Source organism: Mya arenaria, chromosome 5 (genome assembly GCF_026914265.1).
Source record: "Mya arenaria isolate MELC-2E11 chromosome 5, ASM2691426v1".
NCBI classification, from domain to species: Eukaryota; Metazoa; Mollusca; class Bivalvia; order Myida; family Myidae; genus Mya; species Mya arenaria.
The window spans coordinates 24917704-24941830 of NC_069126.1; the positions used below are offsets into that span (position 1 = coordinate 24917704).

Consider the following 24127-nt stretch of genomic DNA (forward strand, 5'->3'; position numbering starts at 1 on the left):
TTATTGAAATGAATAGATTTCTATTTTTGCTGGTTTGGTAAAAATATGAGAAGATATCGAGGATTTAATAATTTTTTTAGGTGTTTCATCTACAATTGTTTGAAATCAATCATTAAAATTTTCATCTTTTTAATTAAGAAACTATTTTTCTTTAATCTGTTGTATTTTTGAAGTTGTTTTGTGAATAACAGGCATTAATTCTTTTAAATGAGTAAAGTTTGATTAGTATATATATATACTCATATGTAACACCATATGATGGAGTTCTGCTTGGATTGGTTACATTCTCCATCCTTGTTTGCCTTCTTACACAGCGACATTAATTTTATTGTCAATAAAATATTAATTTTATATGGAATGTCCTATCATTGTCTGAACGCAGTCGTATATGTTCGTAACAGAGTCCTACGGATCGGGAATGGTCGGATTACAATCGTGACTATGTCGTGACAGATTCGGTCGTTTTTTACCATGACAAAAATACAAATCGGATCAGAATCGGATTGAGAACGGGATAATCGGGACGAATTCTGCTGGAAACGGCTGGATCGGGACGCCTCCTGAACAATATGTTGTCGTGATTAAATAAATGTTTTTACAAATTTTAATAAAAATTTGAATTTCCAGCCACGAATCACAGGATCTTGATCCGACTTTTGACACATTTTAATCGGGAATGGTCCTATCAAGGACGGCAGTAAAAATCCTGAATGTGTGACTTAGGCTTAAGAAGCAATAATCGTACAGTTATACATTAATCCTGCATAGCAATGTCCATGCTCTCCACGAGATCCTCGTGGGTATAACTGTAAGTTATGTGACGTCACACAGTGTGACTCTTTGATCTAAAGCCGATATAATGTGTTTATTCAATTCAATGCATGTATAAAATGGTGTTTTAATTAACTTGATAAAGGATTTACACTTATAGGCGTAATAAATAAGTTAATGACCATTGATAAACAGGTTAAAAGCAGTCGAGTTTTTCACACCTTCTTGTACAACTGACAAAAAATATTTTGACAGTGCCCAACTTTGTTTTTTTTATACATGCAAGTTTAATTATTGTTCAATTCAATTTATTATTCAAAATAATATTGAATATCTTTAATCAAAAAATATTTTTGTTTAAATTATAAACTTCTTACGATATACCCTATCCCGATCTTCAACTGCCGTTTAAACTCATATATACTCGATTGATATGACGCGAGTAACATCCCTTTCTACATAAATCTAAACAAACTCTAGGCTTGAAATCGACCTCAGAAAAAAAGTTAAAAAAATTGTTACTGGGTATTATACGCAGGCATTTTTATGCATCGAAATCTGAGGGAAAAAAGGGCGTCTAATACCCAGTCATTTACGGTAATCACTGTCATTCACGATAAAATTCAGCACTTCTTGCCCAGTATATATACGTTTACTTTAGCGGGAGCCAAATTAAAACAAACACATTTGTCCAAAATTTAATCAAACTTTAAATGGTGGTAGAGTTGTCATTTGTTGACGTAATTTTCACGAATCAGGAAGTGAAATGAATTTCATGTTGCCAATTAGTCTCCATCATCTAGACGCTTGTATCCGGGTCTATATCGTTCATTAACTCTAATTAGAGCTGCTGCATGATTGAGCCGGTGCTTTGATAATTGTTACGATCGAAAAACGCAGTTTTAAGGGAAAAGGCTACATTCTACTAAACAAATTTGCGCTCGTAAAAACAATAACTATTTTTTTTTAGATTGTGCGGGCGCAAAATTGATTAAAATATAAAAATATTTTTTTTGCTTTTCTGAAGAAATAGGTGCGGGAAATCTGATGAACAAGTTATTAATTTGGTGTGGCCTTAGTGAATATACCTGATATGAACAAGACTTAAACTCCTATTAGTAGATGGGAAGTCATGTTGTTGGATGGAATTAGAGACATTGTTACTATAGGTTAGTCAAAGTATAGTTATATCAAATCCATAAGATTATAGCAGTTATATATTTTGTTGGATGGTGCCCTGTCCTTTGTTCCTTTGTCTTACACTTTTGCTTGTGAAAATCAAATTATGCCTATGGAAACTCGCTATGCCATGAGGTTTCCTGTGGACTTATCGAAAATCTTCTCATCTGACACCTCAGAGCCCAGACCTTTAATAATTTGTTATGAGCTTCATATAGTGGTCCTCTACCAAGATTGAGCAAATTACGCCATTTGGGTCAAATTAGGTCCAACCCTGTCTTATTTTTGAAACTACAGCGAAGAAATTTTGACCATGTTCACAATTCTGTAAACAAATATCAATGTTGTGGTTGGATGACCTTGACTGTGACCAGTTAGCCTACTTTTTTATTTTTGAAGCTACAGCAATGAAATTTGGACCATGTGTAGAGTTTTGAAAACAAATATCGTCATTGTCCTCGGATGACCTTGACAAAGTGCTCAAAGTGAGTTATTGTAATTGGTCTATGTCCAGGGTCTGGTTTTCGGGGTCTGGTGTGTGAAAAGGGAAACAAAAAATCTTGACAAAAACCATGAGGCCTAGAGCTTAGATATTTGGTGTGTAACATTGTCTAGTGGCTGTCTACAAAGTTTGTTAAAATAATGCCATTGGGGACAAAACTGGCTCCGCCCTGGGGGTCACTTATGTATTGAAATCTTTGAAAATTGTCTTGTCTGAAACTGTAAGGCAAAGACCCTTCATATTTTGCGTGTATCTTCATATAGTGGTCCTCTATTAAGTCTGTGTAAATTGTGGCCCGGAAGTCAAAACTGCCCACCGCAGGGGTAATAAATCTCCTATAAACTTACATAAGAAACACATTTCGTTAAATTCTGGAAGTTATGTAAAGTATACTGTTGAATTTTGCTTAGTTTTGGAACTTATTGTCTATTTTTAGAAACAAGGGTATAGATTTTATACTCCATGAATTCTTCAAAATAGTCACTTCTTATGTAGTTATTTATTATTCTTTCATAGGATTTAAAGTGACACTCTTATTCAAAATCAATGCATACGCTTGTTTAACAAACATGAATTTTGAGTGATAAACCTTGAACTACTTACTAAATAATGCAATTATGGAAAATATTAATTACCGAAAACAATATTATAACCGTGTATTTAACAGCAGAAAGCACAAAAATATTAAATGATTGGTGAATGCTAAAAGATTTACTGTGATCTCCTATAGTCTCCTAAGGTAGAAATACCATGTTTTATGCACATTTCTTTCAAATTAAATTCGGTGTCCTTCATAAGTACCATTGTTTTCGACATTTATTCATCCTTTAAGGACTATTAAAACAACTTTATTAATTGTGGTAAATCGTATTTGGGAGTAAGAGTGCATCTTTAATGTTAAAGCAATTAATGAATATTGATATTTCTTTATTTTGTAAAAGAACATTTTTTACCCAAAAATGAATGTAATCATCAGACTTTTCCATTGAACTAGACCATTTATTGACAGAATTGTACACATCCTATATTTTGCTTGGATAGTTAAATCACCTAATCTAAACATGAATTTAATACCGGTACTTGTATAATCAAGTAAAACACTGCTGTGTATGTTGGAGGTAGAGAAACTGTATTTTTTTTGTAAATCTGAGGTGTCTAGGTTCTTATTTATTTTGAATAGCTGGAAGGCTTTTAAATACTTTAAAGATGTTGATTCATAAGAATTTGACTTTATTGAATTATATACAATTTAAGGCAATTATTTTTTATACTTGAATCAATTTACAAATAGTTTAGATAGGGTAAACTTTGAAAAACTTTCTTTTGTGATCAATATGCAGGCAATTATATCAAGTCTGTCAGTGTGTAGGCAACTGTATCACTTAGTCTATCAATGTGCAGGCAATTGTTTCAAGTCCGTCAGTGTCCAGGCAACTGTATCAAGTCTGTCAGTGTGCAGGCAACTGTATCATGTCCTGTCAGTGTGTTGGCAACTGTATCATGTCCTGTTAGTGTGTAGGCAACTGTATTAAGTCTGTCAGTGCGTAGGAAATTGTATTAAGTCTAGTCAGTGTGTAGGCAACTGTATCAAGTCTAGTCAGTGTGTAGGCAACTGTATTAAGTCTGTCAGTGCGTAGGAAATTGTATCAAGTCTGTCAGTGTCCAGGCAACTGTATCAAGTCTGTCAGTGTGCAGGCAACTGTATCAAGTCTGTCAGTGTGCAGGCAACTGTATCAAGTCTGTCAGTGTGCAGGCAACTGTATCATGTCCTGTCAGTGTGTTGGCAACTGTATCATGTCCTGTCAGTGTGTAGGCAACTGTTTTAAGTCTGTCAGTGCGTAGGAAATTGTATCAAGTCCTGTCAGTGTGTAGGCAACTGTATTAAGTCTAGTCAGTGTGTAGGCAACTGTATTAAGTCTGTCAGTGCGTAGGAAATTGTATCAAGTCCGTCAGTGTCCAGGCAACTGTATCAAGTCTGTCAGTGTGCAGGCAACTGTATCAAGTCTGTCAGTGTGCAGGCAACTGTATCATGTCCTGTCAGTGTGTAGGCAACTGTATTAAGTCTGTCAGTGCGTAGGCAACAGTATTAAGTCTAGTCAGTGTGTAGGCAACTGTATTAAGTCTGTCAGTGCGTAGGAAATTGTATCAAGTCCTGTCAGTGTGTAGGCAACTGTATTAAGTCTGTCAGTGCGTAGGAAATTGTATCAAGTCCTGTCAGTGTGTAGGCAACTGTATCAAGTCCTATCATTTTGTAGTCATTTGTATCAAGTCCTGTCACTGTGCAGGCAACTGTATCAAGTCCTGTCATTTTGTAGGCATTTGTATCAAGTCCTGTCAGTGTGTAGGCAACTGTATCAAGTCCTGTCATTTTGTAGGCATTTGTATCAAGTCCTGTCACTGTGCAGGCAATTGTATCGAGTCTATCACTGTATAGGCAACTGTATCAAGTCCTGTCAGTGTGTAGGCCTCAAACTTGACTTGGAGGTTGGGCCTGACTAGTATATGACTCCTATTGATTTTAGGGGTCATCCGATCAAAGGTCAAGGTCACAGTGACCTTGAAGGCAAACTCAACAATTCCTGGACCTATGGTCATCAAACTTGACATGAAGGTTGGGCCTGACCATAAGATGACCCCTTTTGATTTTGGGGGACATCAGGCCAAAGGTCAAGGCCACAGTGACCTTTAATGCGAAAATGTTAACAAAGCTTTTTCCAGTGACATCTCAATAATGCCTGGACCTATGATCATCAAACTTGAGATGGAGGCTTGGTCTGACCAATAGACGACCCCTTTAGAATTTAGGGGTCACTGGGTTATAAGGTCACAGTGCCCTTGAATGATAAAAGGTTGTGCGGGTGATAACTCGAAAATGCCTGCACCCATGGCCCTCAAACTTGACTTGGAGGTTTGGCCTGACCAGTAGAATACCCCTGTTGATTTTAGGGGTCATAAGGCCAAAGGTCAAGGTCAGAGAGCCCTTGAATGATAAAAGGTCCGAGAGATAACTAACAATGCCTGCACCCATGGCCCTCAAACTTGATATTTAGGTTGAGGGTGACAAGTTGATGACCCCTATGGAATTTTGAGGTCATAGAGGATAAGGTCATGGTCAAAACTCATATTCATCGTTAAAATTTTGTCATATTTACTTATTCCCTGCTGCTAATAGGATACATTTTTTTATCTGCAAATATCATGATTAAAAACTGTACCAACTGTCCTCCGCTTTGAATGGTCATAATCATAAAACTGCCTCAAAGGCATGCAATGTCAATGACAAATCAGCTTTCATTTTGGTCCATGCATATTTCATTCAATTGTCCAAGTAATCCTCCTGACAACATGGTGTTCAGGGGGGGGGGGGGGAGGCATAATATTGACAAACATCTCTTGTCATGATATAAACATCATTATAAAGTGTATTGCTTCCCCTTAATGTGATTTTGTTCTGATTCTCAAATCATGGGCATTCTTTGCTTTTTGCTTTTTGCTGACTTTCCTGGTACTTGCAAAGAATGTTTTTTCTATTGATATTTGGTTCAAGTTCTTCTGATCGCTTTATCGCTCTTATGATGAAGCTATGGACTCATATGATTAAAATATGGCCTCTATAGCCCACTTGTTCACATACAGTTTTGCTGTTGAATGATTTCAGATATCAAATGGCTTGTTTGAAGATGTTTTTGAGCAGACGGTGAAGATGAGCAGCTACCTGGTGGCATTTGTTGTCTCCGACTACCTTCATGTGTCTAAGACAACACTCCGCAACATCACGGTATGTCTGCTCTACAACACTCGGCAACATCACAGTATGCCTGCTCTACAACACTCCTGAACATCACGGTATGTCTCTTATACAACACTCCGCAACATCATGGTATGTCTGTTCTACAACATTCTGCAACGTCACGGTATGTCTCTTATACAACACTCTGGAACATGACGGTATGTCTGCTCCACAACACTCCAGAACATGACGGTATGCCTGTTCTACAACACTCCTGAACATCACGGTATGTCTCTTATACAACACTCTGGAACATCACGGTATGTCTGCTCTACAACACTCTGCAACATCACAGTATGTCTCTTATACAACACTCTGCAACATCACGGTCTGTCTCTTATACAACACTCTGCAACATCACGGTCTGTCTCTTATACAACACTCTGCAACGTCACAGTATGTCTCTTATAGAACACTCTGCAACATCATGGTATGTCTGTTCTACAACATTCCGCAACGTCACGGTATGTCTCTTATACAACACTCCGCAACATCATGGTATGTCTCTTTTACAACACTCTGCAACGTCACAGTATGTCTCTTATACAACACTCCGGAACATGACGGTTTGTCTGTTCTACAACACTCCACAACAACACAGTATGTCTCTAGTACAACACTCCGCAACTTTACGGTATGTCTGTTTTACAACATTCCTAAACATCACGGTATGTCTGCTCTACAACATTCCGCAACATGATGGTATGTCTCTTATACAACACTCCGGAACATGACGGTTTGTCTGTTCTACAACACTCCACAACAACACAGTATGTCTCTAGTACAACACTCCGCAACTTTACGGTATGTCTGTTTTACAACACTCCTAAACATCACGGTATGTCTGCTCTACAACACTCGGCAACATCACGGTCTGTCTCTTATACAACACTCTGCAACATCACGGTCTGTCTCTTATACAACACTCTGCAACATCATGGTCTGTCTCTTATACAACACTCTGCAACGTCACGGTATGTCTCTAGTACAACACTCCGCAACTTTACGGTATGTCTGTTTTACAACACTCCTAAACATCACGGTATGTCTGCTCTACAACACTCGGCAACATCACAGTATGCCTGCTCTACAACACTCCTGAACATCACGGTATGTCTGTTCTACAACACTCCGCAACATCACGGTATGTCTCTTATACAACACTCCGCAACATCACGGTATGTCTCTTATACAACACTCTGCAACATCACGGTATGTCTCTTATACAACACTCTGCAACGTCACAGTATGTCTCTTATACAACACTCCGGAACATGACGGTTTGTCTGTTCTACAACACTCGGCAACATCACAGTATGTCTCTTTTAGAACACTCCGGAACATCACGGTTTGTCTCTAGTACAACACTCGACAACACCACGGTATGTTTGTTCTACAACACTCTGCAACATCATGGTATGTCTGTTCTACAACACTTTGCAACATCATGGTATGTCTGTTCTTCAACACTTTGCAACATCATGGTATGTCTGTTCTTCAACACTTTGCAACATCACGGTATGTCTGTTCTTCAACAGTCAGGAACACCACAGTATGTCTGTTCTTTATCAATCCACAACAGCACAGTATGTCTCTAGTACAACACCCTGCAATATCACCGTATGTCTCAAATACAGCACAGCAACATCATGGTTTGTGTCTTATACAACACTGCACCATCATGGTTTGTCTCTAATACAACACTGCACTATCATGGTTTGTCTCTTATACAATATCTTGGTTTGTCTCTTATATAACACTGCCACATCATGGTGTGTCTCTCGTACAACATCTTGGTTTGTCTCTTATACATCATCGTGGTTTGTCTCCTATACAACACTGCAACGTCATGATTTGTCTCTCATTCAACACTGCAACATCATGGTTTGTCTCTTATATAACACTGCAACTTCCTGGTTTGCAACCAGGTTTTCACATGGTGAAACCTGGTCATTAGAATGACGAACGTCGTTGTTTTGGTGGGTGGGCGGGCAGGTGGCCGGGCGTCGTCAAACTCACCTATGAAACTGAATAACTTTAGTAAGGGTTGACATATCTTTACCAAACTTGGTCAATAGAAAGAGTTTATGGGTACCTTTCATGGGATTGCGCTTTGGGTCCCTAGGGTCAAGGTTAAGGTCACTGCTTTTAAAAATAGAAAAACGGTTGAAACTGAATAACTTAAGTTAGGGATGACATATCTTGACTAAACTTGGTCTATAGGAAGAGTTTAGGAAGACCTTTCATGGGATTGTGTTTGGGGTCCCTAGGGTCAAGGTCACTGTTACTAAAAATAGCAAAACAGACACAGGCTGAAGTTCTTCTGACGATCATTAAAAACCTGGTTTCGTCGCATTGCGGCGTTTCTTGTTCTCTTATACAACACTGCAACATCCTGGTTTGTCTCTTATACAACACTGCAACATCATGGTTTCTTCTTAGTTTGTCTCTTATACAACACTTCAACATAATGGTTTGTCTCTTATACAACACTGCAACATCATGGTTTGTCTCTCATACAATACAATGGTTTGTCTCTCATACAGCACTGCATCATCGTGGTTTGTCTCTTATACAACACTGCAACATCATGGTTTGTCTCTCATACAACACAATGGTTTGTCTCTCATACAGCACTGCATCATGGTGGTTTGTCTCGCATACAACACTGCAACATCGTGGATTGTCTCGCATACAACACTGCAACATCATGGTTTGTCTCTCATACAACACAATGGTTTGTCTCTCATACAGCACTGCATCATGGTGGTTTGTCTCTCATACAGCACTGCATCATCATGGTTTGTCTCGCATACAACACTGCAACATCGTGGATTGTCTCTCATTCAACACTGCAACATAATGGTTTGTCTCTTTTACCTCACTGCAACATCATACAACACTGCAACATCATGGTTTGTCTCTTATACAACACTACAAAAAACACCACTGCAACATAGTGGTTTTTGTCTCTCATACAACACTGCAACATCGTGGATTGTCTCTCATAAACCACTGCAACATAATGGTTTGTCTCTTATACAACACTGCAACATCATGGTTTGTCTCTCATACAACACTGCAACATTGTAGTTTGTCTCTCATACAACACTGCAACATAATGGTTTTTCTCTCATGCAACACTGCAACATCATGGTTTGTCTCTTATACAACACTGCAACATACAACACTGCAACATAGTGGTTTGTCTATCATACAAAACTACAACACCGTGGTTTGTCTCTCATACAACACTGCAACATCATGGTTTGTCTCTTATACAACACTGCAGCATCGTGGTTTGTCTCTTATACAACACTGCAGCATTGTGGTTTGTCTCGCATACAACACTGCAGCATCATGGTTTGTCTCTCATACAACACTGCAACATAATGGTTTGTCTCTTATACCTCACTGCAACTTTGTGATTTTTCTCTCATACAACACTGCAACTTTGTGGTTTGTCTCTCATACAACACTGCAGCATCTTGGTTTGTCTCTCATACAACACTACAGCATCTTGGTTGTCTCTCATACAACACTGCAACATAATTGTTTGACTCTCATACAACATTGCAGCATCATGGTTTGTCTCTCATACAACACTGCAGCATCATTGTTTGTCTCTCATACAACACTGCAGCATCATTGTTTGTCTCTCATACAACACTGCAGCATCATAGTTTTTCTCTCATACAACACTGCAGCATCATTGTTTGTCTCTCAAACAACGCTGCAACATTGTGGTTTGCCTCTCATACAACACTGCAGCATCATTGTTTGTCTCTAATACAACACTACAGCATCATTGTTTGTCTCTCATACAACACTGCAGCATCATATTTTTTCTCTCATACAATACTGCAGCATCAGTGTTTGTCTCTCATACAACACTGCAGCATTTTGGTCTGTCTCTCATACAACACTGCAGCATCTTGGTTTGTCTCTCATACAACACTGCAGCATCAGTGTTTGTCTCTCATACAACACTGCAGCATTGTGGTTTGTCTCTCATACAACACTGCAGCATCAGTGTTTGTCTCTCATACAACACTGCAGCATCATGGTTTGTCTCTCATACAACACTGCAGCATCATTGTTTGTCTCTCATACAACACTGCAGCATCATAGTTTTTCTCTCATACAACACTGCAGCATCAGTGTTTGTCTCTCATACAACACTGCAGCATTTTGGTTTGTCTCTCATACAACACTGCAGCATCATTGTTTGTCTCTCATACAACACTGCAGCATCATAGTTTTTCTCTCATACAACACTGCAGCATCAGTGTTTGTCTCTCATACAACACTGCAACATTTTGGTTTGTCTCTCATACAACACTGCAGCATCTTGGTTTGTCTCTCATACAACACTGTAACATAATTGTTTGTCTCTCATACAATACTGCAGCATTGTGGTTTGTGCAACATCGTAATATATCTCTAGTACAACATATGGCAACATTATGGTTTGTTTTTAGTACATCACTGTGGAACATTTGTCTGCTTTTTTGCCTCAGGCTACCATTATGTCTCTAGTACAACACTCCGGCAACATCATGTTTTTTATTGTATTTTAGGTAATCACACTAGCCATCTATCTGTACAGCAGTCTGTCAGTCCATTAAGATGTCTTTGCTATAAATTGTCTCTGTTAAAACATTATCAATCAGAGTTGACAGAATTGTAAAGCTGCTTAGGAATAAGTGACCAAACATGATAAGGTGTTCATTTTTAAACATTCAAGCTTTCAAATCAAAGCTAGGTTAAATGCAAACCAAAAGGTAAGCTATATAGCAGTATTTTGTGTCTCAGCCATTACTTTGTTACTACCAGAGTGTGTATGGAAATTATTAATTGTTCTAGGTTTGGCATTGCAAGAGGGCCAGTAAAAATCAAAGGGCTGATAGCACTGGTGTATTTGCTGATATGGGATTGGAGAGAGTGTGAATTGCATTGGTCATGTATTTAATAAGGACAGCTGCAGTGACCCTCCTGGTCATTTAGATTTAAAACACTTTTTGTGTGCGTTATATCAGCCATCTTCAGACTCAATATTTCTGTTCTTTTTTTGTTCTCTATTGCATCAGAATTTTCAACAAAATGAGAGCTAAGCACAGCAACGCAGTAAAATTAGAAAAATAACAACTGCCATATACAAGCAAGCAGTAAACATGGCTTTTGCAATTCTGTGGTCCGTTATGCAATGCACTGCCTTGAAAAAATTAAGCAATCCAAATAGGGATTTGGATCATGAGTATTGACGCTGTAGCATATCCACCAGACCAATTGGCTTTGAACAACTATGTTGTTTTGGAACTTAATATGATTCATAACAGGAAAATTTACATATACAGTTAAACATAATCAGAAATGATTTTCTCCATAATATGTTTAGATGGCAAACATTCTAGTATGTACATTTTCTTGTGAACTGAACATCCACTTTAGACATGCATAATAGTACAAAAGTGTACTGGCATTGCTGAGCCAATCTATGGGCATAAAAACCAAGTTTGAAGGCATTTGTACATGTGTAATAAGAAATTTGCATGAAATGTAATGCCATACATAGCTAACAAAAGCCAAAGTATGTAATTGTTAGTGATTATTTTAAGAAGATAAATTTATTTGCATTAATTTATAAATTGCTTAATAATATTCAGAACAAAGAGAAAGATGTATTATATTATCTTATTCTTATCATTGCATTATATATTTAGTGCATTTTAAATCATGATCATACTTAAAGTATAAGAAATCTAGCTATTCCAAATGCCTCTTATTCATAGACGTGAAAGGATTATAAACAACTATTCATAACCTATATAGTTTGTGTAACTCTCTATTCTTCATCCAGTCGCATGCTATGTTCAAGTTGGGTGTTTCTTCATTCCCTTTTACATGGCTGAATAAGGCAGAACAGTGTCATTTTATTTTCTCCCTGCCACTATGAAAGTAAAATAAAGTATCTTGAAACTTTTTTTTAAAACCCAATCAAATCAAATATCTGCTCATTCTACACTTTATTCACAAGCCAACTTGATAACACATACTGTTATTCCAAAGCTTCTTATATACTAAAAGTATTGAAGCGAAAATACATCTAGCTTTCTGACCTGTACATTTTGCTGTCTGGCATTCTGCATTAATTATTTGAGCAACAGAAGAGTTACCTTCTTGAAAGTTATATGGTTATGTTGCTTTGTTTTGTGACACCAGAAGGATCCAAATGCTACAACTCCCTCATCTCTGGCAAGATACAGGATAGACTGTTGGATAATGACTGAGGTGTTCTGAATGATTTCTGTATCTTAAATCTATTTTTAAAGCTATGATTGTCTGGTATTATCCAAGTGACTTATTTACAGGTTCGAGTGTTTACCCCTCCTGCCTTCATAGAGTCAGCAACATTTGCATTGGAGGTTGCTGTTCAAGTTATTGACCACTATGAACAATATTTCGGGGTTCATTATCCCCTTCCAAAACAAGGTACTATTTGACATACTAGTTAAAATGAACAAGACTGCATTTTTCATAAAATTATTTATGTTTATATAGAGCAAAAAAACAATATCTTGCTATTGTTCAAGGACATCATTGGAATGAAGATTAAGGGCTTTCATGAGCCATCCTACTTTTCTATTACACAACAAAACTGAAGTTGAATTATAAACTGTAGTTTTAAAGTTTGAGACCACGAATGCATTACATATTTTGTGGTAATTTAAATATGCTGTCTGTTTTTAGCTCACCTGAGCACGAAGTGCTCAAGATGAGCTATTGTGATCGCCCTGTGTCTGTCGTCGTCCGTCGTCATCCGTCGTCAACAATATGACTGTTAACACTCTAGAGGTCACAATTTGGGCACTATCTTTAGGTCACATTTATGACTGTATCTTCAGGAAACTTGGTCAGAATGTTAATATTAATACTCTCTAGGTCAAGTTCGAATTTGGGTCATGTGCGATCAAAAACTAGGTCACCAGGTCAAATTGAAGGAAAATCTTGTTAACACTAGAGGTCTCATTTATGATTGTATCTTCATGAAAGTTGGTCAGAATGTTTATATTAATAATTTTTAAGTCAAGTTTAAATCTGGTTCATGTGCGGTCAAAAACTAGGACACCAGGTCAAATCATAAGAAAAGCTTGTTAGCACTCTAGAGGTCACATTTATGACTGTATGTTCATGAAACTTAAACAAAATGTTTACATTAATTAGCTCTATGCCAAGTTCGAATCTGGGTCATATGCGGTCAAAAACTAGGTCACCAGGTCAAATTAAAGGAAAAGCTTGTTAATACTCTAGAGGTCACATTTATAAAGGTTTCTTCATGAAAGATGGTCAGAATGTTTACATTAATTATCTCAAAGTCAAGTTTAAAACTGGGTCGTGTGTGGTAAAAAACTAGGTCATTAGGTCAAATCATAGGAAAAGCTTGTTAGCACTCTAGAGGTCACATTTATAACTGTATCATCGGGAATCCTGGTCAGAATGTTTATATTGATTACCCTTTAGGCCAAGTTCGAATCTGGGTCATGTGCAGTCAAAAACTAAGTCACCAGGTCAAATTTAAGAAAAAGATTGTTAACACTCCAGAGGTCACATTTATAACTGTATCATAATGACAGTTGATCAGAATGTTTATATTAGTAATCTCTAAGTCAAGTTAAAATCTAGGTAAATTGTGGTCAAAAACTAGGTCATTAGGTCAAATCATAGGAAAAGCTTGTTAGCACTCTAGAGGTGACATTTATGACTGTATGTTCATGAAACTTAGTCATAATGTTTATATTAATTAGCTCTAGGCCAAGTTCGAATCTGGATCATATGCGGTCAAAAACTAGGTCACCAGGTCAAATATAAGGAAAAGTTTGTTAACACTCCAGAGGTCACATTTAAAAATGTTTCTTTATGAAAGTTGGTCAGAATGTTTATATTAATAATCTCTAAGTCAAGTTTAAATCTGGGTCATGTGCGGTCAAAATCTAGGTCATTAGGTCAAATCATAGGAAAAGCTTGTTAGCACTCTAGAGGTCACATTTATGACTGTATGTCCATGAAACTTAGTCAGAATGTTTATATTTATTAGCTCTAGGCAAAGAGTGAATCTGGGTCATGTGTGGTCAAAAACTAGGTCACCAGGTCAAATAATAGGAAAAATATTTTAACACTAGAGGCCACATTTATGACAATATGTTCATGGAACTTGATCAGAATGTTATTGTTGATGATCTTTATTGGATCAGGTGAGCGATTCAGGGCCTTTAAGGCCCTCTTGTTTAGAATTTGGTATGTAATAAAAAAAAGTGTTTATCTGTACAAGCCCTCTTACGGTTTGTACGTGTAAGGGGGACTACTTCTTTTTGCTGGAGTGATAGGTATGAAAAAATTTGGGCACCACTGAACCATGAAAATGAGAACCAGAAAAGCTTGTCATACATTGTTCATATAAAGCGTGTGCATGCCGGCAAGCAAATTTTACATGTTTTGGGCGGGGTTTGACCTCCGTTAACCAATTTAAATTCATTACGGAAACACCCGAGGTACATGTACTTTTTACATGGGAACTTGCATATATGGATATGAGTTAAAAATAGTACTGCATTTCTTAGGAAACCTGTTTTACTTATATGCAATACAGTATGAAGCAAAAAAGTTTTTGTCATTGAAGCACTTATTACATACGCTACAATGAACTTGATGAAGATTTCAAGCGAGCATTGGACGCCATTCTGTTTATAGGGAACAACAACAACAACAAATGAAGCCGTAACAAATTCTACTCCCAGTTTGGAAGTAGAGCAAATTAGTCTGATTTAATTGTTAAGGTGAGTTTATCTGAGATGCATGTTTTTATTTTTTTATTGAATTTAATATTTTGAAAACTGTTTATCTAGAAACTTCGCGTTTTATCTATCTTCGCGTTCCAATCAAGGTATGGGGTTTTCCAGATTTACGGAGATTTTGTACCAGTAACCACTCAACTATCATATCAGGATCATTCACCGATTTCTTACTTTCCGCGGAAAGTGCATTTTCCTCTGATTTGTCATACCGGTACGATATTGAATGGGTACGAATTCTCCGGCATCCATTTCCAATTTGCTTCTTACACTATGTAAATATTGCCATTTCTACTTTTATTATGCCCCCGAAGGTGGGCATATTAAAATCGCACCGTCCGTCCGTCCGTCCGGCTCTATAACTTTCCCTTGTATGGACAGATTTTAAAATAACTTGCCACATGTGTTCCACATACCAAGACGACGTGTGGCGGCAAGACTCGTGTCCCTACATCAAAGGTCAAGGTCACACTTAGTGTTTATTCACAAGGGAGTGCTGCATATAAGGACATAGAGTATAGGTTGTCGTGTCCGGGCTGTAACTTTCTCTTGTATGGACAGATTTTAAAATCACTTGCCACATGTGTTCAACATACCAAGACGACGTGTCGCGTGCAAGACCCGTGTCCCTACCTCAAAGGTCAAGGTCACACTAAGTGTTTATTTACAATGGAGTGCTGCATATAAGGACATAGAGTATAGGTTGTCCTGTCCGGGCTGTAACTTTCCCTTTGATTGACAGATTTTAAAATAACATGCCACATGTGTTCCACATACCAAGACGACGTGTCGTGTGCAAGACCCGTGTCCCTACCTCAAAGGTCAAGGTCACACTTAGTGTTTATTCACAATGGAGTGCTGCATATAAGGACATAGAGTATAGGTTGTCGTGTCCGGGCTGTAACTTTCTCTTGTATGGACAGATTTTAAAATAACTTGCCACATGTGTTCCACATACCAAGACGACGTGTTGCCTGCAAGACCCGTGGCGTTACTTCAAAGGTCAAGGTCACACTTAGTGTTTATTCACAATGGAGTGCTGCATATAAGGACATAGAGTATAGGTTGTCGTGTCCGAGCTGTAACTTTCCCTTGTATGGACAGATTTTAAAATCACTTGCCAAATGTGTTCCACATACCAAGACGACGTGTCGCGTGCAAGACCTGTGTCCCTACCTCAAAGGTCAAGGTCACACTTAGTGTTTATTCACAATGGAGTGCTGCATATAAGGATATAAAAGGTCAAGGTCACACTTAGTGTTTATTCACAATGGAGTGCTGCATATAAGGATATAGAGTATAGGTTGTCGTGTCAGGGCTGTAACTTTCTCTTGTATGGACAGATTTTAAAATAACTTGCCACATGTGTTCAACATACCAAGACGACGTGTCGCGTGCAAGACCCGTGTCCCTACCTCAAAGGTCAAGGTCACACTTAGTGTTTATTTACAATGGAGTGCTGCATATAAGGACATAGAGTATAGGTTGTCGTGTCCGAGCTGTAACTTCCCTTGTATGGACAGATTTTAAAATAACTTGCCACATGTGTTTCACATACCAAGACGACGTGTCGCGTGCAAGACCTGTGTCCCTACCTCAAAGGTCACGGTCACACTTAGTGTTTATTCACAATGGAGTGCTGCATATAAGGACATAGAGTATAGGTTGTCGTGTCCGGGCTGTAACTTTCCCTTGTATGGACAGATTTTAAAATAACTTGCCATATGTGTTCCACATAACAAGACGACGTGTCGCGTGCAAGACCCGTGTCCCTACCTCAAAGGTCAAGGTCACACTTAGTGTTTATTCACAATGGAGTGCTGCATATAAGGACATAGAGTTTAGGTTGTCGTGTCCGGGCTGTTACTTTCCCTTGTATGGACAGATTTTAAAATCATTTGCTACATGTGTTCCACATAATTATGAAGACGACATGTCGTGTGCAAGACCCATGTCCCTACCTCTAAGGTGAAAGATACACTAAGTGTTTATTCACAAGGGAATTCTGAATATAAGGACATAACAGTGTAGGTTGTCAAGTATGGGTGGTATTTTTTATGTTCAGAGGCAATTTAAAATAACTTGCCATATGTATTTGACACGTAAAGGCAAGATCAACTTTTCATGTACTGACCTTGTTCGTAGGTCAATGTCACATTCGGGGGCATTCGTCACATACTGTGACAGCTCTTGTTCCACAGGGTTTTCTCATTTTTAGCTTGACTATTCGAAGAATAAGAAGAGCTATACTACTCACCCTGGCATCGGCGGTGGAGTCGGCATCGGCGTTGGCGTCACACCTTGGTTAAGGTTTTGCATGTAAGCACCTTTAAGTCATTATCTCAGTAAATACATCAGTTATTGCATTGAAACTTTAGATATGTATTCCCAACTATCTTACATACTAAATTATTGAAAATAGATAACAATTTTTTTAATATAATGCAAATAATGGGCCTTTATTATTCGACTTCGAAATTCTGGTTAAGGTTTTGCGTGTAAGCACACATAGGTCAATATCTAAGCAACTACTTGAGGTATTGCATTGATACTTGATACAATGGTAGACTCAACCATCCAACCTACTAAATTAACCAAGTAAGATAACTCTAGTTTGCATTTAATGCAAATAATTGCCCTTTATTATTCGACTTAGAAACTCTGGTTAAGGTTTTGTGTGTAAGCACACATAGGTTAATATCTCAGCAACTACTTGAGGTATTGTATTGATACTTGATACAATGGTACTCAACCATCCAACCTAATAAATTAACCAAGTTAGATAACTCTAGTTTGCATTTAATGCAAAAATTTGCCCTTTATTATTTGACTTAGAAATTCTGGTTAAGGTTTTGCATGTAAGCACACATAGGTTAATATCTCAGCAACTACTTGAGGTATTGTATTGATACTTGATACAATGGTACTCAACCATCCAACCTAATAAATTAACCAAGTTAGATAACTCTAGTTTGCATTTAATGCAAATAATTGCCCTTTACTATTTGACTTAGAAATTCTGGTTAAGGTTTTGCATGTAAGCACACATAGGTTAATATCTCAGCAACTACTTGAGGTATTGTATTGATACTTGATACAATGGTACTCAACCATCCAACCTAATAAATTAACCAAGTTAGATAACTCTAGTTTGCATTTAATGCAAATAATTGCCCTTTATTATTTGACTTAGAAATTCTGGTTAAGGTTTTGCGTGTAAGCACACATTATAAGGGTAATATCTCAGCAACTACTTGAGGTATTGCATTGATACTTGATACAATGGTACTCAACCATCCAACCTACTAAATTAACCAAGTTAGATAACTCTAGTTTGCATTTAATGCAAATTATTGCCCTTTATTATTCGACTTAGAAATTCTGGTTAAGGTTTTGCGTGTAAGCACACATAGGTTGATATCTCAGCAACTACTTGAGGTATTGCATTGAGACTTTATACAATGGTAGTCAACCATCCAACCTACTTAATTAATCAAGTTAGATAACTCTAATTTGCATTTAATGCAAAATAATTGCCCTTTATTAATCGACTTAGAAATTCTGGTTACGGTTTTGCATGTAAGCACATTTAAGTCAATATCTCAGCAAATATATCATGTATTGCATTGAAACATTAGATATGTATTCCCAGATAACACTTTTTTGAATATAATGCAAATTGTGGGCCTTTATTATTTGACTTAAAAATTCTGGTTAAGGTTTTGCGTGTAAGCACACATAGGTTGATATCTCAGCAACTACTTGAGGTATTGCATTGAGACTTTATACAATGGTTCTCAACCATCTACTTAAATAACCAAGTTAGATAACTCCAGTTTGCATTAAATTAAAATAATGGCCCCTTTTTCTTTCGACATAGAAATTCTGCTTAAGGTTTTGCATGTAACCACTTTTAAGTCAATACCTCAGTGAATACATCATGTATTGCATTGAAACTTTACACACAGGCTCCCATCTATTTAACCTTCTTATTTAATCAAGTAAGATAACTCTATCTTTTATTATATATAATTTTTGCCCCTTTATTATGCGACTTAGAAATTCTGGTTAAGGTCTTGCATGTTAGCACACATAGGATAATATCTCAGCAACTATTTGATGTATTGCATTGAGACTTTATACAATGGTATTCAACCACCCAACATAATATAATAATAACCAAGTTAGATAACTGTATTTTTCAAATAATGGCCCTTTATTATTAGACTTAGAAATTCTCGTTAATAGTTTGCATGGAACCACATTTATGTTTATATCTCAGCACACCATGTATTGCATTGAAATCTAATCTAACAGTGATCCTTGCATGTTTCGCCAAAACTTTTCAATCCTTACATTGAAAAGCGGCGGAATAGTCGAGTGCGCTGTCTCTGTTTTTATTTGTTAGCCTCAGATTAAACCGTTAAGTTTTGTTTTTACAACAATTTTTGGGACAATAAACTGCTAAACAAGATCTTTTAGTAGATTAAATAATTTGTTGATGTCATGCCGACAGCTGCGGCCATTTTGAATATTCTGAACAATCTGCATTATGACCCATAACACACAAAAACAAATCCGAAACGTTACTTTCTGTACTTTCTAAATACGCGAGTTATAATGCTGTTCTTTTTTAAGATTGAACATATTACTGAAATTACTGGATGTAATAAATGAACAGTGATTGTGCTTAGTCTTATTGCTGTATTGTTTTTAATTGACAGGTAAACATTGAAAATTGTGAAAGAGAAAATATTCAGCAGTCATTTAGTCATTTAGACCTAATTTAATACATCTATGTTGTATTTATTAAATTTTCATGTGTCTTTTTGTTCTTATAAAAACAATTTATGCACTAGGCAATTGTTACCCCCCCCCCCCCCCCCCCCCCCCCCCCCCCCGTTTTTTAGTGTAAACGCCAGCTTTACCAACCCAACTCGAAGCCTTTAGTGAATGTCCTTGTGAAAATAAGTTTTTTTAATAATTTCATCAACCAGGTATAGTGCATCTTTTTAGTAATCCAATTCCTTAATAACTTATTATTAATTTTTTATTGTTTGCGAAAGGTTGGAGATGGGGATGATGACAGACCAGCCAGCCGAACTTAAATTGGAGTAGACATCATGCGGTAATTTATTAGTAATTCACAATCACTTTATGAAAATGTATCCAAACAATAGTGGGTTTGAATCTTTTAAGTTTATCTTTTCTGTTTGTTTCATTCCTAAATAACATTGTTTCATGCTGGTTGTAAATTATTTCCAGTCACGGCCATGAGATTATATCATTTTCTTATGAAACAACAACCTCTGCGTGTTTGTCAATTTTGTGAAACTATTTTGTTTGCTCTTTTATAAATTTGATCATAACATTAAGAACTAATTCTATAAGCCGTTAAGCAAAACTTAAAATATCTCAAGGCAAATGGGATAAAAAGTGTTTCAGTTACATCAAGGTTTTTGACTAATCCCTCAATACTTCTTAATACATTTCAACATTCTGTAAAAGCACAAATGTATTGATTCTTTTTTATAGCCACCTGGTTGCTGAAGGTCTATAGGACCTTTATGGACAAAAAATCCTGTTCAAGATAGTTCTGTCTGGAATTCCATACCACCTCCAGAGAATGGAAAATGTCTTCAAGTCAGAAGAGATTCTAAGCAATTGCATTGCTGACTCCTCCAAAATGCTTCTTTGTAGTCAATTACCTTAGAGTTGTTTAATACTCATTGCAAAATATTCAAACATAATATATTTCATCTATTTTGATTTGATCTTTGAATCCATCAAATTACACTATGACTATGTGACTATATCAAATTTATGACTACATATAGAATTGTGTATGCCTCAAATGATTGTTAACTGGTATACCTTTACAGTAGTAGTTAGTACTTTTATTCTGTTAAAAACATTGCATTTATGTTATTTGCCGATTCTGATCTGCCAGCAGCCTGAAGTGGTCAAACAATTTGAAACTGGATGCAGCACAGAATCCCATATTTCAAGAGAATGCAGATGTTAGTCATCCCTGTCAAACTTGTTTATGTGTAAATAATACAAAATGTGACATTTACAGCAAATATGTAATAATTGAGCAACATATAGACAATTGCAAAACTCTGTTCTGTTGATTTTGTGCCATATTTGGCATTTAAATCAGATACTTTCAGTTTTTGCTGGTTTGTTCGGTTTCTTTTATTCATGATTTTTTCAAGAAGAAATCAGTTCGGTATATAGTAGTTATGGTGTTTTAACTGTCAATGAATCCAAGATCATTGTATGTTGTTGAACTGATATGTTAAACATTTAAGATCCAGCCGTCAGTACAGAAAACATTGATTGTGCTTTTGAGAACTCCGAATTTTATTAACATAATTTGACACTGTACATATTGCAAGCATTTTTTCAGATAAATCTATATAAATTAATAGTAGATAACTGTAGCCTTAATTTGTGCAAATTAACATATGTGAATAATTTAATAGCCTCATGATGTCATTCTGTATAAATAATATAATATAATCATTTTAATTGTTTCAATTGTTTTCATATATAAATGGTTTTGAAACTGAAATTTGGTCTTGCTCTATTTGCTGGTACACTCAACAAATATATATAAAAAAAGTGCTTAGTGAGCTCAGCTGACAGTTTTTAGCTCGACTATTCGAAGAATAGGTGGGCTATACTACTCGCCCCAGCATCGGCGTCGGGTTAAAGTTTTAGGGCAAGTTGGGATTTTCACTTATAAGTCCAATACCCTACATTCAATTGACTTAATACTTCACACAGTTGTTAAGGTCCATCACATGATGAGGTTAGATAACTCCATATTATTCTTTACACAGATTATGGCCCCAGTGATTGACTATGGAACTTAGGTTAAAGTTTTAGGGCAAGTTGGAATATTTATTAATAACTTCTATATCCTTTGTTCAATTGACTTAATACTTCACACAGTTGTTCAGGACCATCACACAATGAGGTTACATAACTCCATATTATCCTAAATACAAGTTATGGCCCCTGATTGACTTAGGTTAAAGTTTCAGGGCAGGTTAAAGTTTTAAGGCAAGTTGGGATTTTCACTAAAAACTCCAATACCATTCATTCAATTGACTTAATACTTCACAAAGATGTTCAGAGCCATCACATAATGAGGTTAGATAACTCCATATTATCTTTTATACAAATTATGGCCCCTGATTGACTATTGAACTTAGGTTTTAAGTTTTATGGCAGGTTGGGATATTGTTTAATAACTTATATACCCTTCATTCAATTGACTTAATACTTTACACAATTGTCCAGGACCATCACCCAATGAGGTTACATAACTCCATATCCTTAATACAAGGTATGACCTCTGATTGACTTAGGTTAAAGTTTTAGGCAAGTAAAAGATAAGGGCAAGTTGGGATTTTAATAAAAAAAACTTCTATACTGTTCATTAAATGCACTTAATCAAATTCAAAATTATTTACGACCATCTTACAACAAGAAACATAACTCTGTTTTAAGCCTTCATACAAATTATGGCCCTTGATTTTTTAAAAAAATTTTAATTTGTTTTTTAATTTCCTTTGAAAGGCATATTTGTGTATTCTTAACAACATTTTCATTATGAAAAATCAAGTTATTTGAATGACTTGCGTCATTGTTTGGGCGGGCCGGTGGGAGGGCAGCATCACATCAAAGTTACCTTATGTATCGAATAATTTTAGTTAGGTTTGACATAAAGAGACTAAACTTGGTAGTATTACATCGTTATTCTATTCTAAGTCAAAGCGGCGTAGTCAAGCGCGCTGTCTTACGACGGCTCTTGTTCACAGGGTTCTTATTTGGGTGTGTTCCAACAATATCACTGACTTGATTACTTTTATTGTATATGCTATATCCTTTCCGCTACTAAAGCCGCCTAATGCAGACCCTAAATTCGGGTGTCTCCATTACCTCTATCATACACCGGCGAACTACCTCAGCAGTGTAAACCGTATTCAAATTTTCGGAATACCGCTTATTTTTATGATCTTGTACATGTTGGTAAAAGCAGAGACTTAAATCTCCGGATTAAAATGCGTTAGCAATTAGGTAAAATGTTAATCAATTTCGAAACAGTACAAATTTCTAACACAATTAAAAAAATTAATTACAAACATTATATAGTACATAAAATTATATAATATAACACCCTTATTAATCAAGTTTGCATTTCACGAATTAGGGACATATACATTATCCCTAATAAGGAAATGTTCTAGTGAAAATGTACATATTTCCTTTTACTTAATTAAACCCTTTTATAGACATATTAATACAATAAAATGCATTTTATTGGTTTTATTATGTAACGGCAATGAAAATATTCACTTATAAATTAATATGACATATCGGCATAACTACGCTATTGTTGACTTCGGAAAATTACAAAACTCTCATTAATACACTACGGATATGATGAATATTGAACAAATGTAGCAATTAAACCGTAGACGTGTGTTGTAGTTATTAATTGAAGACCATCATCAGTAGGTAAACGAACATGCAAAGCAGCGCAATGGTAATCCTGTGATATGTAGACGTTGGTAATTATCATCTTCGGTATTGACTACTTTTTAATGTTTATAAAACTACTATAGGCGAGTTTTGTAGATAGGAATTGCTTCTTTTAACAATTGGTTAAGTACATAAAGGATAATATTATGCATAAATACACTCTGGTAGTTCTAGTACAAACATTTCATGTATATGTTTTTCAAAATTGCCGGAGAGAGACGTTTAATGTTATTATCAATCTTGAAATTATACCACATGTGCGTGCATAGATACACTATGGCAGTTTAAACTTTTGTAGTAACTCGATATTAGTTTCTGTTGTTTTCCTCATAATTACGCTACGGCTAGTATTTGATATTTCTAAAACAGCAATTTTGTACTACAGGGCCCCGTTTTACTAACAGTTCGTAAGTTGTGTGTAAGTTTTTATGTACATTTTCAACTTACGTAAATAATACGAATTGCATACGTGCGTTTTAC

At 36.3% G+C, this 24127-nt stretch overlaps 1 protein-coding gene across 2 annotated transcripts in view; it reads left to right on the top strand.

The window, feature by feature from the left end:
* The window catches only part of LOC128234695 (endoplasmic reticulum aminopeptidase 1-like), a gene marked incomplete at its 3' end in the record, with an annotated part of 245411 nt that overhangs the window by 48588 nt on the left and 172696 nt on the right, over positions 1-24127 (top strand). Inside the window, 2 exon segments of one of the 2 annotated variants that reach the window (XM_052949110.1) lie at positions 6111-6230; positions 12614-12734. In XM_052949110.1, the coding sequence (XP_052805070.1) occupies positions 6111-6230; positions 12614-12734 (241 nt within the window). 2 annotated transcript variants of the gene reach the window in all.